At 42.8% G+C, this 13,413-nt stretch overlaps 1 protein-coding gene across 7 annotated transcripts in view; it reads right to left on the bottom strand.

Moving 5' to 3' along the window:
• Positions 1-13,413, bottom strand: part of RAD51B (RAD51 paralog B) — a 1,288,364-nt gene that overhangs the window by 1,207,757 nt on the left and 67,194 nt on the right. For all 7 annotated transcript variants that reach the window (XM_033953094.1, XM_033953095.1, XM_033953092.1 and 4 more), the window contains one exon: positions 11,618-11,801. In XM_033953094.1, the coding sequence (XP_033808985.1) occupies positions 11,618-11,801 (184 nt within the window). The remainder of the gene's footprint in view (positions 1-11,617; positions 11,802-13,413) is intronic.

The raw sequence follows: 13,413 nt of genomic DNA, 5'->3' as shown, positions 1-13,413 counted from the left end.
AATTTTCAGTTCTGATATTTCTATCCAGTGAGATACAAGTGCTGGGATGTAGTTTAAACACAATCTAAACAAACTCTGGAGTGAAATATACTCTGGAGACATGATAGAAACCTTCAAGATCCTGAAGGGCATAGAAAAAGTAGACAGGGACAGATTTTTTAAATTAAGGGGCACCACAAGTACAAGGGGGCACTTGGAGAAATTGAAAGGGGACAGGTTTAGAACAAACGCTAGGAAGTTCTTTTTCACTCAGAGGGTAGTGGACACATGGAACGCGCTTCCAGAGGCTGTTGTAGACAAGAAAACATTAAATGGTTTCAAAGAAGGTTTGGATAGATTCCTAGAAGAAAAAGGGATTGGGGGGTATAGATAGGTATAGACCATTGCTCAGACAATGGGCCTGATGGGCCGCCGCGGGAGCGGACCGCTGAGCAGGATGGACCTATGGTCTGCCTCAGCGGAGGCAACTTCTTATGTTCTTATGTTCTTATGTTAATGATAACAAGCAATATATAAGTACAGTACATTGGAACCTCGGTTTACGAGTAACCTGGTTTGCGAGTGTTTTGCAAGACGAGCAAAACACTTAGCAAACTTTTGTCTTGCATAGCAAGCATGTTCCGATACACGAGCACCTCCTCCCGCACTAACCGTCATCGCACGGCCCAAACCGGCATCACCCCCCCCCCCCCCCGAGAGAATGAGAGCCAGAAGGCCTTGAGCATGCGCAGATGCTCAAGGCCCAGCCCAGGAAAGAGGCGGGAGCTTTCTTTCACTCGCACAAGCAGCAGATGGGGTAAGGAGCATGTTTGGGAGGGAGGGTGGTGCCGCTTCCACCACAGGGGGCAACGCGGTTCTCATAGGGGGGGTTGCGATGCCGGTTCGGGGGTTGTGATGCCGGTTTGAGCGGGGGGGAGGAGGTGATGGAGCAGCACCAGTAGCCTCGGGGGGGGGAGGAGGAGGTAGAATGAATCAAAGCAAGTTTCCATTCATTCCTATGAGAAAACTCGCTTTGATATACGAGTAACTTGGTTTATGAGCATGCTTCTGGAACGAATTATGCCCATAAACCAAGGTTCCACTGTATATGTAAAAATATCTTGTTACTAATATTAGAGAACTCTTCAATGATGTTTAAGAAAAACCCAGAACTGCTCAAAATTTTCAGACATCAAACCAGTTTATTTAAGTCCACTTAAAGGCTGTTATAAGTGTAATATTGGTTATTATGTTAGCATACTTTATAATTAGCATCACACTTTCATACTCATTATGTTGATCAAAAGATAGTGCTTTGGAGTTTTTTCCCACTGCAAATTAAATGAAGATTTCTTTTCTGTTTATTTGGAGGAAGGATTCCATGTAGGATGAGTTACCTTCTACTGAACCATAATAAAAGTCATCCAAATATGATGCTGTAATACATATGCTTTTGAGACATCTTAAAAGAAATGTATAGTTGCTACCACTGACACCTTATTCTAACCTTTTGAAGACATTCCTGCTTACCTCTATGGAAAATTCAGGCTCACTTTCAGAATGCCAATTTCACTTTCCCATGCTACAGCACTACTAATTATTATTGGTAGTGGAAGTAGTAGTAGTAATATTAATACAACTGGTGGGCTTGCTGAACTGGAAATTTATTTATATTTATGTTTATTTTTATTAAAATGTAATATTCCACTTAAGCTAACCACAGATCCAAGTGGATACTATCAATAAAATGATAAAGGAAATAAACTCCAGACCTAACATACATACAACTCAACGATTTGATTATACACCTCATCAAAAAATTTAACATGAAGTATAAACCAAAAACATCTCTCACATAAGCAGAATAAAACTAACATATTTCCTCACCAAGTGCCCAGAGGGGAAACAAAGAGATCTATGTCCAGTACTTCCCATCGAGAAAAAAAAAATCAGATAGAAAAATGATGGCAGATAAAGGCCAAATGGCCCATCCAGTCTGCCCATCCACAGTAATCATATAGAAACATAGGAACATGATGGCAGATAAAAGCCAAATGGCCCATCCAGTCTGCCAATTCACAGTAACCATATAGAAACATGATGGCAGACAGAGCCAAATGCAAGACTGTTGTGCTGAGACCATTCGTGAGGCTGAAGACGTCTGCTCAACTTGTCTGTCAATACATTCTACTTTCCTGCTAAATTAACCACCCTGAGAAGTACCGTATTTTCACGCATATAACGCGCGCGTTATACGTGTTTTTACAAACCGTGCATAACCTTGCGCGGTATATAAAATTTTTTTTACATAGTTCCCACCTCGCTCGACGCCCGATTCATCATCCGGAAGGACCGCTCGCACCCCCACCGCTCGCACTCCCACCCGAAGAACCGCTCGCACCCCCACAGTCTCCCCCCCCAATGGAGAAGCTGTCTACCTTGTTTCCGGATGCCAGTGAGCCCAGCTGTTTCCTCTGCCGGCGGTCCTGCCCCTTCTCTGAGCCCTGCTGCGCTGCTTCCTCTTCCGTCAGAGAAAGGGCGGGACCGCCGGAAGAGGAAGCAGCGTAGCGCAGGGCTCAGAGAAGGGGCAGCCAGAGGAGAGTCGGGGCAGTGAACGGAAAGTCGGGGCAGGTGAACGGAGAGTCGGGGCAGCCAGAGGAGAGTCGGGGCAGCGAACGGAGAGTCGGGGCAGCGAACGGAAAGTCAGGGCAGCCAGAGAAGAGTCGGGGCAGCCAGAGGAGAGTCGGGGCAGCGAACGGAGAGTTGGGGCAGCGAACGGAAAGTCAAGGCAGCCAGAGGAGAGTCAGGGCAGCCAGAGGAGAGTCGGGGCGGCATGCGCGGTATACTCGTGAGCGCGGTATATAAAAATTTCTTTACATAAATTTGTGTTTTCCGCGCGCTATACCCGTGTGCGCATTTTACACGGGTGCGCGTTATCTACGTGAAAATACGGTACTTCAATTGTGGTTGCCCAAATCCAAATCTCAATTGCCTCCAGACAAAGGGGATAAGATCCTGTGCTTTCTTATTTATTAAAATAAGACCATAAGAGTAGACTTCAATCATATTTTCCCTCAACCATCTTTTTCCAAGCTGATTATCCCTAGTCTTTCCTTATATGAGAGGAGTTCCATCCCCTTTATCATCTTGATTGTTCTTCTTTGAACCTTTTCTGGTTCAGATATATCTTTGTGATAAGGTGACCAAAATTGAATGCAATACTCAAGGTGAGGTTGAACCATGGAGCGATACACAGGCATTGTAACATTCTTAGTCTTGTTAACTATCCCTTTCTTAAAATAATTCCCAGCATTTTGTTTGATTTTTGGCCACCGCTACACATTGGGGGAAGGTTTCATCACATTGTCTTCAATGACCCAGATCTTTTTCTTGGGCACTGACCTCCAAGGTGGATCCTAGCATCTAATAACTATGATTTGGGTTATTCTTCCCAATGTGCATCATTTTGAATTTGTCCACATTAAATTTCATCTGCCATTTGGAGATCCAGTGTTCCAATTTCCAAAGGTCTGCCTGCAATTTTTCACAATCTGCATACATTTTAACAGCTTTGAACAGTTTAATGTGATCTGCAAATTTAATCACCTCACTTGCTGGCACAATTTTAAGACCATTTATAAATAAGTTAAATAGCACTGGTCCCAGTACAGATCCCTGCTGCACTCTACTATTTACCCTCCTCCATTGAGAAAAATGACTATTTAACCCTACCCTCTGTTTTCTAGCTGATAACCAATTCCTAACCCATAACTGAACTTTGCCACCTATCCCATGACTCTTTAATTTTCTCAGGAGCCTCTCATGAGGAACTTTATCAAAAGCTTTCTGAAAATCTAGATATACTACATCAACCAGCTCACCTTTATCCACATGTTTATTCACACCTTCAAAGAAGTCAAGCAAATTGGTGAGACAAGATTTTCCTCAGCTGAACCTATGCTGACTCTGTCTCATTAAATAATCTTTGGCTACGTGATCCACAATTTTATTTTTTATAGCTGTTTCTACATTTTGCCCAGCACTGAGTCAGGCTTACCGGTCTGTAATTTCACAGATCTCCCCCTGGAATCCTTTTTATAAAAGTCGGCGTAACATTGGTCACCCTACAAATTTCAGGTACTACAGGCCATCTACAGCACTTTTTTATTCCAACCAGTCCCTCAGTCCATCATCTATACCACACTTTTTCCTTCAAATTTTCTTTTCATTTTCCCCTAAATTTTTTTAATTCCTCATTCCTACTTGTCCTCTTTTCCTCCTTCCCTACTCCCTCTGCACTTTTTAATAGTTTCTCCTTTTGGACAGGCATAATTTAGTATTTTATATTTGGTAGCAGGGAGTTTAATGGCTCTCTTCCTGCTCCAATCCCTAAATCCTTTTAGCTGTTCTGTTTCTCATTTCTCTTGACCCAGATTTCTATTTCCCTATACTCCCCAGAAAGCTCCAATGCACTTTTCCCTAACCAGTTGCTGTTTGATGCAGGTCTAGTTCATCTATCCATTCACTATTTCCCACTTCTCACTCTCCTCTGCAGGTGGGATTCTTGAGAAACACATCTACTCTGCGATCCTGCATATCCTTTAACACCACGCCTCCCTCACCTGTGCTACCAAAGAATCCACCTTGGACTGAGCGAACATCTAGTAACACTCTAGTGCCGTCAGATACATCTGAACCATAGTCCTGGAAACTTTAAGGGACCCTTCCAGAGCATCCAATGCTCCATGACCAACATATTACTGTCAGGATGCCAGGAAAACGTGGAAGATTGGGCTCTCGCTCCACTTATGACAGAAGAGAAAGCAGAGGGAATCTGCTGGGAGTCCAAGTTTAACTCCTGAAGTGAATAAGTAATCAGATCCAACAGAGCCAAGGGTTTGAATAATGGAGAACTGTGGGATCATCCGCTGGACTGAGAGCCACCACAGGGTCTAATAAGCCTGACTGCGACCCTGCATCCCCTGACAGGGAGAGTGTGTCCTGACACAGCAATGGCATAGTAAGAGGCCCATCATTGTCTGACTCTCCCTCAAAAAAGTCCCCTAAAGCTTAGCCAGCTGCAGCCAGTGAGGTAGACACACCCTAGGAGCCCCTGCCCCATCGCGCGATGTTTGAAGAGCTGTCAGACTTCCCCTTGGAAAGTCAGCTGTCCTGAAAGGCTCTCCACATCAAATTCCAGAGAAAATGCCGTACTAGGTAGTGCTGAGTCTCCTGTAGAGGACTTCAGCTTGCGTCTCTTGGGCTCCATAGCCTTAGTACCTCTGAATGTAAGATGAATGCCATTCTGAGGCCCAGAAAGGAAAATTACCCCAAACACGGGCTTCTTGCCTGTTCTTTGGCCTAGGGAGCAAATGAGAGGCTAAGCCGGCAGGTCCCACTCCCTTCATGTGCTGTACAGCAGTGTTCTTCAACCTTTTTACACCTATGGACCGGCGGAAATAAAATAATTATTTCATGGACCGGCAAACTAATAAGACTGAAATTTTTAAAAACCCCTTTGCTGCCCTGTCCTCGCGAGTTCGGTCCCGTTAACCATCTGATCCCATCCGCACAAGCCTCAAATAGTTATGATTTTATATTGAACATATTTTATTAAAGCATAAAAAGAAACAATATTCTGTACAATTGTCATTTTATAAATATAAATAATACAGGGCAAGGATCAACAAAACCCCCGTCTCCCCTTCCCTTCACATATATCCCCTCTACTATCAAGAAAACTGAATAAGCCAAATTATTACAGAATGCTACACAAATATCATGCTAACAGAATACCGCAGTCACACATGGCAGGAATGGTGTTAGGGGAGTGCAACTAGGGCAACTGCCTCTTGGTCAGAGAAAGCCCTAAGCCAGCTGGAAGCTAAAGACACACTGCCTGGGCTTTGCACTCCCAGTTATGTCTAACATCAGCTCTAGCAGGATACATATTTCAAATCTGATATATTCTAATCACAAAATAGAAATAAAATTATTTTATTCTACCTTTTGTCGTCTCTGGTTTCTGCTTTCAACGTCTTTTCACTCTCTTCCATCCAGCGTCTGCCCTCTGTCTCTTCAATCCAGCATCTGCCTCTACCATCCACTGTCTGCCCTCTACCCCTACCCCTCCCCTTCCCATATGGTATCTGTGTTCTTTCTATGCCCCTCTCTCCTACACCAGATCTAGCATCTTTGTCCCTCTTTCCTTATTTTTCATCTAACCCCCTTCCCAGCATCAATCTCTCTCTACCTTGTCATTCCTCTGTCTCTCCCCTTTCCCTCATCTGATCTCTCCATTCCATCCTGACTCCTTCCCCTCCTCTAATCTCCCTGCCAGCTGTTTCCTTCCAATGTTCCAGCAGTACCTTCTCCCTTTCCTCCTCCCCTTATCCAACAGTAACTCTCTTCCCTTTCCCTTCCCCTTCTCCCGTCAGCAGTAGCCCCTTCCCCTCCCTTGCCAAGGAGCACCTCTACTCCCTTCCCTCCTTCCCTCTCCAGCAAATGTTTCCTCGATGTAGGCTAGCGGCAGCTCTGTGTGCTTTTAACTTCGGCACACAGCTGCCCCTAGGCAGTATTTTAGCGCGGTTTCATGAGGCAGCCTCAGGGCCTTTGGTGGGCCGGCTCGCTTCGATGATGCGATGTGGGCCGCCTACCAAAAGACCCCGAGGCTGCCTCATGAAACCGCGCTAAGGGGCAGCTGTGTGCCGAAGTTAAAAGCACACAGACCTGCCGCTGCTTTTCTGGGGGTGCGGAGACATACGCGGCAGGAGTCGGTGGTGACAGGCAGGAGTGCCGGCATAGCAACGGCAACAGGAAGTTGCACGTCAGCTGACGCGGCACCTTTTGCTGTGGCGGGGTCCTGAATCCTTCGCGGACCGGCAAGATTTTTTTGCGGACCGGCACCGATCCGCGGACCGGCGGTTGAAGAACTGTGCTGTACAGCATGTGGAACAAGGATGCTTTTCGGGCACCCATCCAGTGCAAACCTTCATCCCTGCCTGTTTTTTGGGCAAAATGAGGTGATTTGAAGTTTCTGGAGAACTTTGGAAAAATAATTGGGAGAACTTTGAAAAAAGAATTGGGAAATCCAAGATGGCTGTGGTGGCAACTTTTTGGCACCAAAAAACACCTCAAAAACAGCAAAACAAAAAACTAATGATTTTAGGATTTTAGAGATGGAGAGAACATCAGGGAACAAGCAGAAGCCTTCAAAAACAACATTTGCTGATTTCCCCTCCCCCCCAATAAAAAACAAAATTTCCTCATATGTTGTAACAGCCTTTCTCACTGTGACCTGTACTGGCAAGGTGCTTGCAGACTGCCTCAGCTCCAAAATAGTTGGATCTAGGAGAATTCACTGCCTCAAACAGAACATCTTTCCAGTGCTGAATCTTCAGGCTGCCAGTCTGACCGGTGTCTGCCTGAGCCTCCAACCCCTGCAGACCACAGATGCACAAAAAAAATGGGGAGGTAAAATGCAGGTGACCCTGATGAGCCCTCTATGGATGCCTAACAGCGTGCGCTCAAACCACTGCAAGCAGTAGGTGAGCAATGCTACCAGGGGACAGACCTAAGCTCCAAAAAGGCTTCTGCAGGCTGGCTGACAAGTACCACAAGGGCTTGGCCTGTCAGCTGCAGACCTAAATCTGCTTCTCCTCCATGCAAGCAGAGCTGGACCCTCGACTAAGGGAGCTCTTAGCATCGAAAGATTAAGAAAATACACCAAAAAAAAAACCAAAAAATAAAGAAATAAGCAGATAAGATCAGAAACACTCCTTCCGGCTCACATGCAGAAGGAAAAAACTGTAGGGGTCAGCAAAGCCCTCTGTGAAGTAGGAGGTATTCTACAAAATGCAGAGTGGATTCCTTCTGCAAGGCTTGTGAATAATGGGATATAACCCGCTCATCCAGAATGACACACCTATTGCACTTGAAAATGTTATCTAGGTGATGCTTGAGGTCCATCACCTTTGCATCATGTAGGCAATTTACCAAGCGACACTCAAATCCACTAGCCACCCAGCTATCTACATGCCTAATGATTGAGTCACCAACTACGACAGATGTCATAACCCCTCCTGCCTAGACACATGCCTTTGGAAACTCCTCCTCAGTGCAAGAGGATATTACATCAATTTGGAGGGCTGGTCCTGGATAAAGGATCACTTCCTGCCACATCAAACTGATGCTCTTCTTTCAGGTGAACTTTCTCCTCCTTGGGAGAACAGAGGATGCTAGACTGGAGGTGGGACCTCTCTACTATGTCTTTCAAGGCCTCTTTTATATGCTTCTCCATCTGCCTCAGCTGCTCCAAACCTGCCACGTCTAGAGATCAAACTCATTCTCAGAGTTAGGAGCTCTTTGCAACAAGTATACACATATGACCTCTCACCAACTAGGAGATAATCATACCTGTGACACTAATTGCAAAAGACAGGATAGACCCCCCATCTCTCTGCTGGACTGCTACCTTCATCTTCATATTGGTGAGCTGTTAACTGAAGTAATTGAAGGAGTACGGTACGTAAACTAAAACAAGTCCCTTAAACTTACTAGCTATACTACATATTACATTATTTTGGGGGTTTGTCAAGGACTGTAAAATGCTATAATGCCGTTCTGGTGTTTTTCTCTTTTGCTAATATATTCAGTTTCCTTGTATCCAGGTCAGAATGAAGATGTGCCAGGTGATCATGATCTCTTAATTCTCACTAATTCTCTTAGGGTCATGATCCCAGTGATTTTCCAGTATATCAATTCTGTAATATTTACAAAAGTTTCCAAAAGTTGCGACATGCCACCTTATTAAGCCTTTCTCAATGGAAATTTTTGTCCATCAGAACATCGCAGCCAGCTATGAGTATGGGTAACTGTTTCCAGCTCTAGTGAGAAGGGTTTGCAGTGCCTCTGCTATATACGTACATCCTTGGCTTTGGTATGCTGGCTCAATCCAGATTCATAATTACAACCAGTATTCAGAATCCATGGTGCAGTCTTGCGATGAATGATAAATCGGTTTCATTTGTATTCAACTCTTGCTGGAAAACACCTTTCTGGGGTCCTTCGCAATACCAGAACCTCAATGTAAAACATTTCAAGGCATAAATGACTTAGAATTTAAGATGGAATTGAATTAGCCCTGATCTACGTTGACTATAAACGCTCTAGAACACCTTGTCACATACTCCAAAACAATACACAAAGTCATGAATGAATAAGGACTTCAGATATTCTCCTGTAATTCCACGATAAACTTTTGACATTTAAACATTAGCATTTTTTCTTTGTTTATTGAATTGTATATCCTGAAGGTCATATGATGAAAAGGCAATGTATACACATCACCATCCACTATAAAGCACTAAGCATGAAGCATAGCAGAACCCCAGACTCTTTGAGCCATCTCACAGTCAGCACAAAATTAGCATTTCAGCCAACTACAATTAAATTAAAAAGGTGATGAACGTTCTCCAGCACAAACTCCAAAGCACTAGGATTTGCCAGGGAATTGCATCATAGTTTCCCTCCATATGAATATAAACTTCATTAAGTACTACTTGCAGACATCATTCTGCAGTTTGCCTTTTTTTTTTCCTGGCTCTCTACGATTCTAAATAATATATGCCAATTGTTTGACATACTGAATTCACACATTTGTAATATCATTTTGTTCCAGCTTTATTATTTTGGGGAAAGACTGTTAAAAATTCTTTTTCAAAAAACCATCCTAATTTTCAAGAATTTTTTCACAGTAAACAGAGCTTCATCCCTCCCTCCTCTCCCACAATACTTTAAAAATATACCTTCCTGATAATGCCACGGGATAGGTACCCCCTCAAAACCAGTATCTATTAGAAATGTAGCCAACCCACTGAAGTATATAACCAAATAAACACAGGTTGGAACGGGATAGGTACCGGCCTCATTTGAGTCTCTGCCCTTTCACTGTAAGGATTAAAGGTGACAGGAAAGCATATTTTGTTTTCAGCACATTAATCCCTTCAACATATTAGGAGGGTCTCTATTTTAACAAGTTCTGACCTGTTCTGTAAATTCAGCTACTTGTGTTTATATTCCCTGTATCTCTCTTTCTGCCCTGCAATTTCACCCTTCCCAGACTACGTAGATATGATAATAATCACTTGGAACACTGTTACAACTAAGGTAGAATACCCAATGTAAGCAATTTATGGAATAACTGGTATTATGTATTATATTGTGCAGCCTTATTTAATTCCATTCTTTGACTGATCAAATCATATTTCATTGCAATGTAAAAACTGATCTCCCATTGAGTGCTACAAAAGAACAAGTATAGGCTTCTGCTCAGCAAAAGCCACTAACCACTCCCTTTCCAAACCTCTACTCCAGGGGTGTCCAACCTGCGGCCCAGTGAAGTATTTTATGCAGCCCCGGTCAAGGACGATGCAGTGTTTTCCTCTGCTGCTCCCGGGTGTTTACCGTCTTGCCGGCTCCCTCCTCTGTCTTGCTGCAGAGTGTTTGTGCAGCCCCAGAAACATTTTTTTCGACCAATGCGGCCCAGTGAAGCCAAAAGGTTGGACACCCCTGCTCTACTCATTAAGCTAATGTGGTGGCGGGACAGAGGCAGAGTGACTGCATAATGCTGATTTGGGCCTCTTGGCAAGCTGCTGGGCAGGAACCCGAGCATCTCTCAGGTTGCGACTCTCTCCTATACAAGCTCAATGGCTCCTGAATTTGACAGGAAGGAGAAAGGAATCTTTATAAAACCGATATGGTTTTGGGTGGGCAGTGAGCCACCTCAGACATTCTCCCACATGTCTGTTCTTATAAGATGCTGTTAAGATAATCTCTCATCTGTTCTGGTTTGTTTTTCTCTTTAACAAAACAAAAAAGCAGTAATTCCACAACCAAATATCAAATACACAAAGAAAGTGGAATGAAACAAAAATTAACTTTGTCAATTCAATTGCTCTGATAGATCATAAATGGAAGAAGGCAAAACCTCAGACCGTCTCATAACAGTCAAAGGCTATTGACAAATGCAATATTATGGTTTCAATCATTGGTCCGCCTCCATCCTTTATAAATTTCAGCTTTTACAGTATAGTGATAACATACAGATTTTGAAATATAGACTTAGTGGACATAGGGTGTTTTAAAATTGCTGCATTTTCCAAAAAGACATAGCCTATGGTGGTTTAAATTACATCATTTTCCGTATGGACATAGCCTAGCATAAGATAAAATAGCCAAGAGCCAAGCAAAACGATAACTTCACAACCTCTAGAAGAAAAATCTTATTATCCAGGGGCTAGCACCATTATTTACACTTTTTTTAAAGTCACAACTAATCAGACTACATTGCTAGTGTTTTAAGGATACCATGAGCAACACTGCAATGGCTGTCACTTGTTTACACTGGCAATGCAAAGAAAAAGAGGCCATACCAGCAGGATGGTTAATACTGTTGCTTCAGAGGGAGTCATTTTAAGACAAAACAAATTATAAACTCTTGAACATCACTGGCAAAAGAATAAAACTTTTTTTTCGTTAGCTTGCTATGACTGTATCCTTACAAAACACAAAACAACCTGTATACCCAGCCATCATCAATTTTATTACCTCTTGCTGAAAATGAAGGCACTGAACTTACTGGTATGGAAAATTCCTCAGCCAAATACTTCAGTAGTGATGCTTCTCTAGCCAGAAGATTACTTCTCTTAGTCAGGTTTCCTTGGAGTTGTGTGTCAAACTCTTTCCTTACCACTGAGGCAACAGAATCAACAATGACGAGTTTCACTTTTTTAGAAATGATTTCTTCTTCCAAAGACTCAATCCTGGAAAAAGGCGAACATATTAATCTAACATTAAAAGTTATAATGACAAAATGCTTTGATAGTTTCACTACAAACAGAAACATTAAGGCCCCGATTCTATACAGAGCACCTAAGTCATGCCTAAAGTTAGGTGTGCTTTAGGCGCCTAATCTAATTGGTTAATGAGCCATTTAAGGGTCTTAAGCGATAATTGGTACTTAGGCGTCCAAAAAACATAGATGCCACTTTGTAGACACAGCCACAATTTCATAGACATCTATGCTTAAAACTCACGCCTAACTCAATAGGTGTGGGCAATGACTCAATTTGGGCGTCCTTTGATTCATTTACATAACACTAAGGCGTCCATATGATACCTATATTGTAGGCGAATGAAAACCAGGTTTACTTTTCTGTTTAGTTTGGGCTTCAAATAGATCTGAGTTCTATGGACAGAACTTAGGCACTCTTTGGACGTTCATAAGCCGATCTGCTAAGTAGCTCTCTGGGATTTATATTTGTTTTATTAAGCTCATAATACATTTAATAAGGCACCACATAAACAGGGCACATCAAAACAGATATATTGCATGCAAAACCTTCTATTTTTGTTGACAAACAGCAATGCTATTTGATAATTAGAGGAAAAGATCCATTAACTGAAGCACAGCACATGAAAAAACAGCTTTATGTTTCTTGCTAAAAAGCTATCCTTTTTTTCCTCACCAAAAATTGCTCCAATGAGGTCATTCTTGAAACAGGTGGATTCAGCAAATAAAGCACATGACAAAAATATATAGATTGCATACATAACTTCATTTGCAAAAGGTTAAAAACAGAAAAAAAAACCAGATTCAGACCTTAGTATGGCTTCTACTTCATTGCAAACGAAGGTTTGCAGCTGCACAATGGTGACCTCATTGTGAGATCATCAACCATGTGCACCTGCAAGGTAGAATGCCACAATTAAAATATGTGCTGGGGGAGCTGGCTTAGATTTGAACCCATAACCTCTGGAAGATGAGCACAGGGCTTTTACTTATTGAGCTATAGCAGATTCCCAGGCAGGTGTCTCTGACTGCCCTGTGATATGATACTTAGGGATCTGCTAAGGTATCATATCACAGGGCAGTCAGAGACACCTGCTTGGAAGCTGCTATAGCTCATAGCTTAATAAGGAAAAAACAATATGAGCAATGTGATTTCCATATTCACCTTCTACAGTGGGATTGGTAAGCAGTGCTGGCTGAAATACCCCAGGCTAATCAGCTCAAAAGGAAAGACACTCTTCCCCCATCCACCTACATCTCCTGAAGCAGCGTTGACTCACTTCTGCCATCAGCAAAAACAATGGATATCCAAACTCCAACACCTTCACTCCCTCAACAGCGAAAATAAGAGCTCTTGAGCCATAATTCTTCCAAATACCTCAATCCTTTCAATCCGAATACCAGACAAAAAAATACTGGGTCCCAATCTTTCTACTGTCATTACCACAAAAAAAAAAAAAAAAGAAAGAGCAAGCAAGCATCACCTCACCTCATGCTCCAATTCCGAGGTATTCAACTTCAATCTCTTTTACAGAGTGTTTCTGGTCTGGCAGTGCAATGGTTATTACACAGATATATGAAAC

The sequence above is a fragment of the Geotrypetes seraphini genome, chromosome 7 (genome assembly GCF_902459505.1).
Source record: "Geotrypetes seraphini chromosome 7, aGeoSer1.1, whole genome shotgun sequence".
NCBI lineage: Eukaryota > Metazoa > Chordata > Amphibia > Gymnophiona > Dermophiidae > Geotrypetes > Geotrypetes seraphini.
Note: the sequence above shows the minus strand (reverse complement) of the source record. Positions and strands in the feature narration are given on the sequence as shown.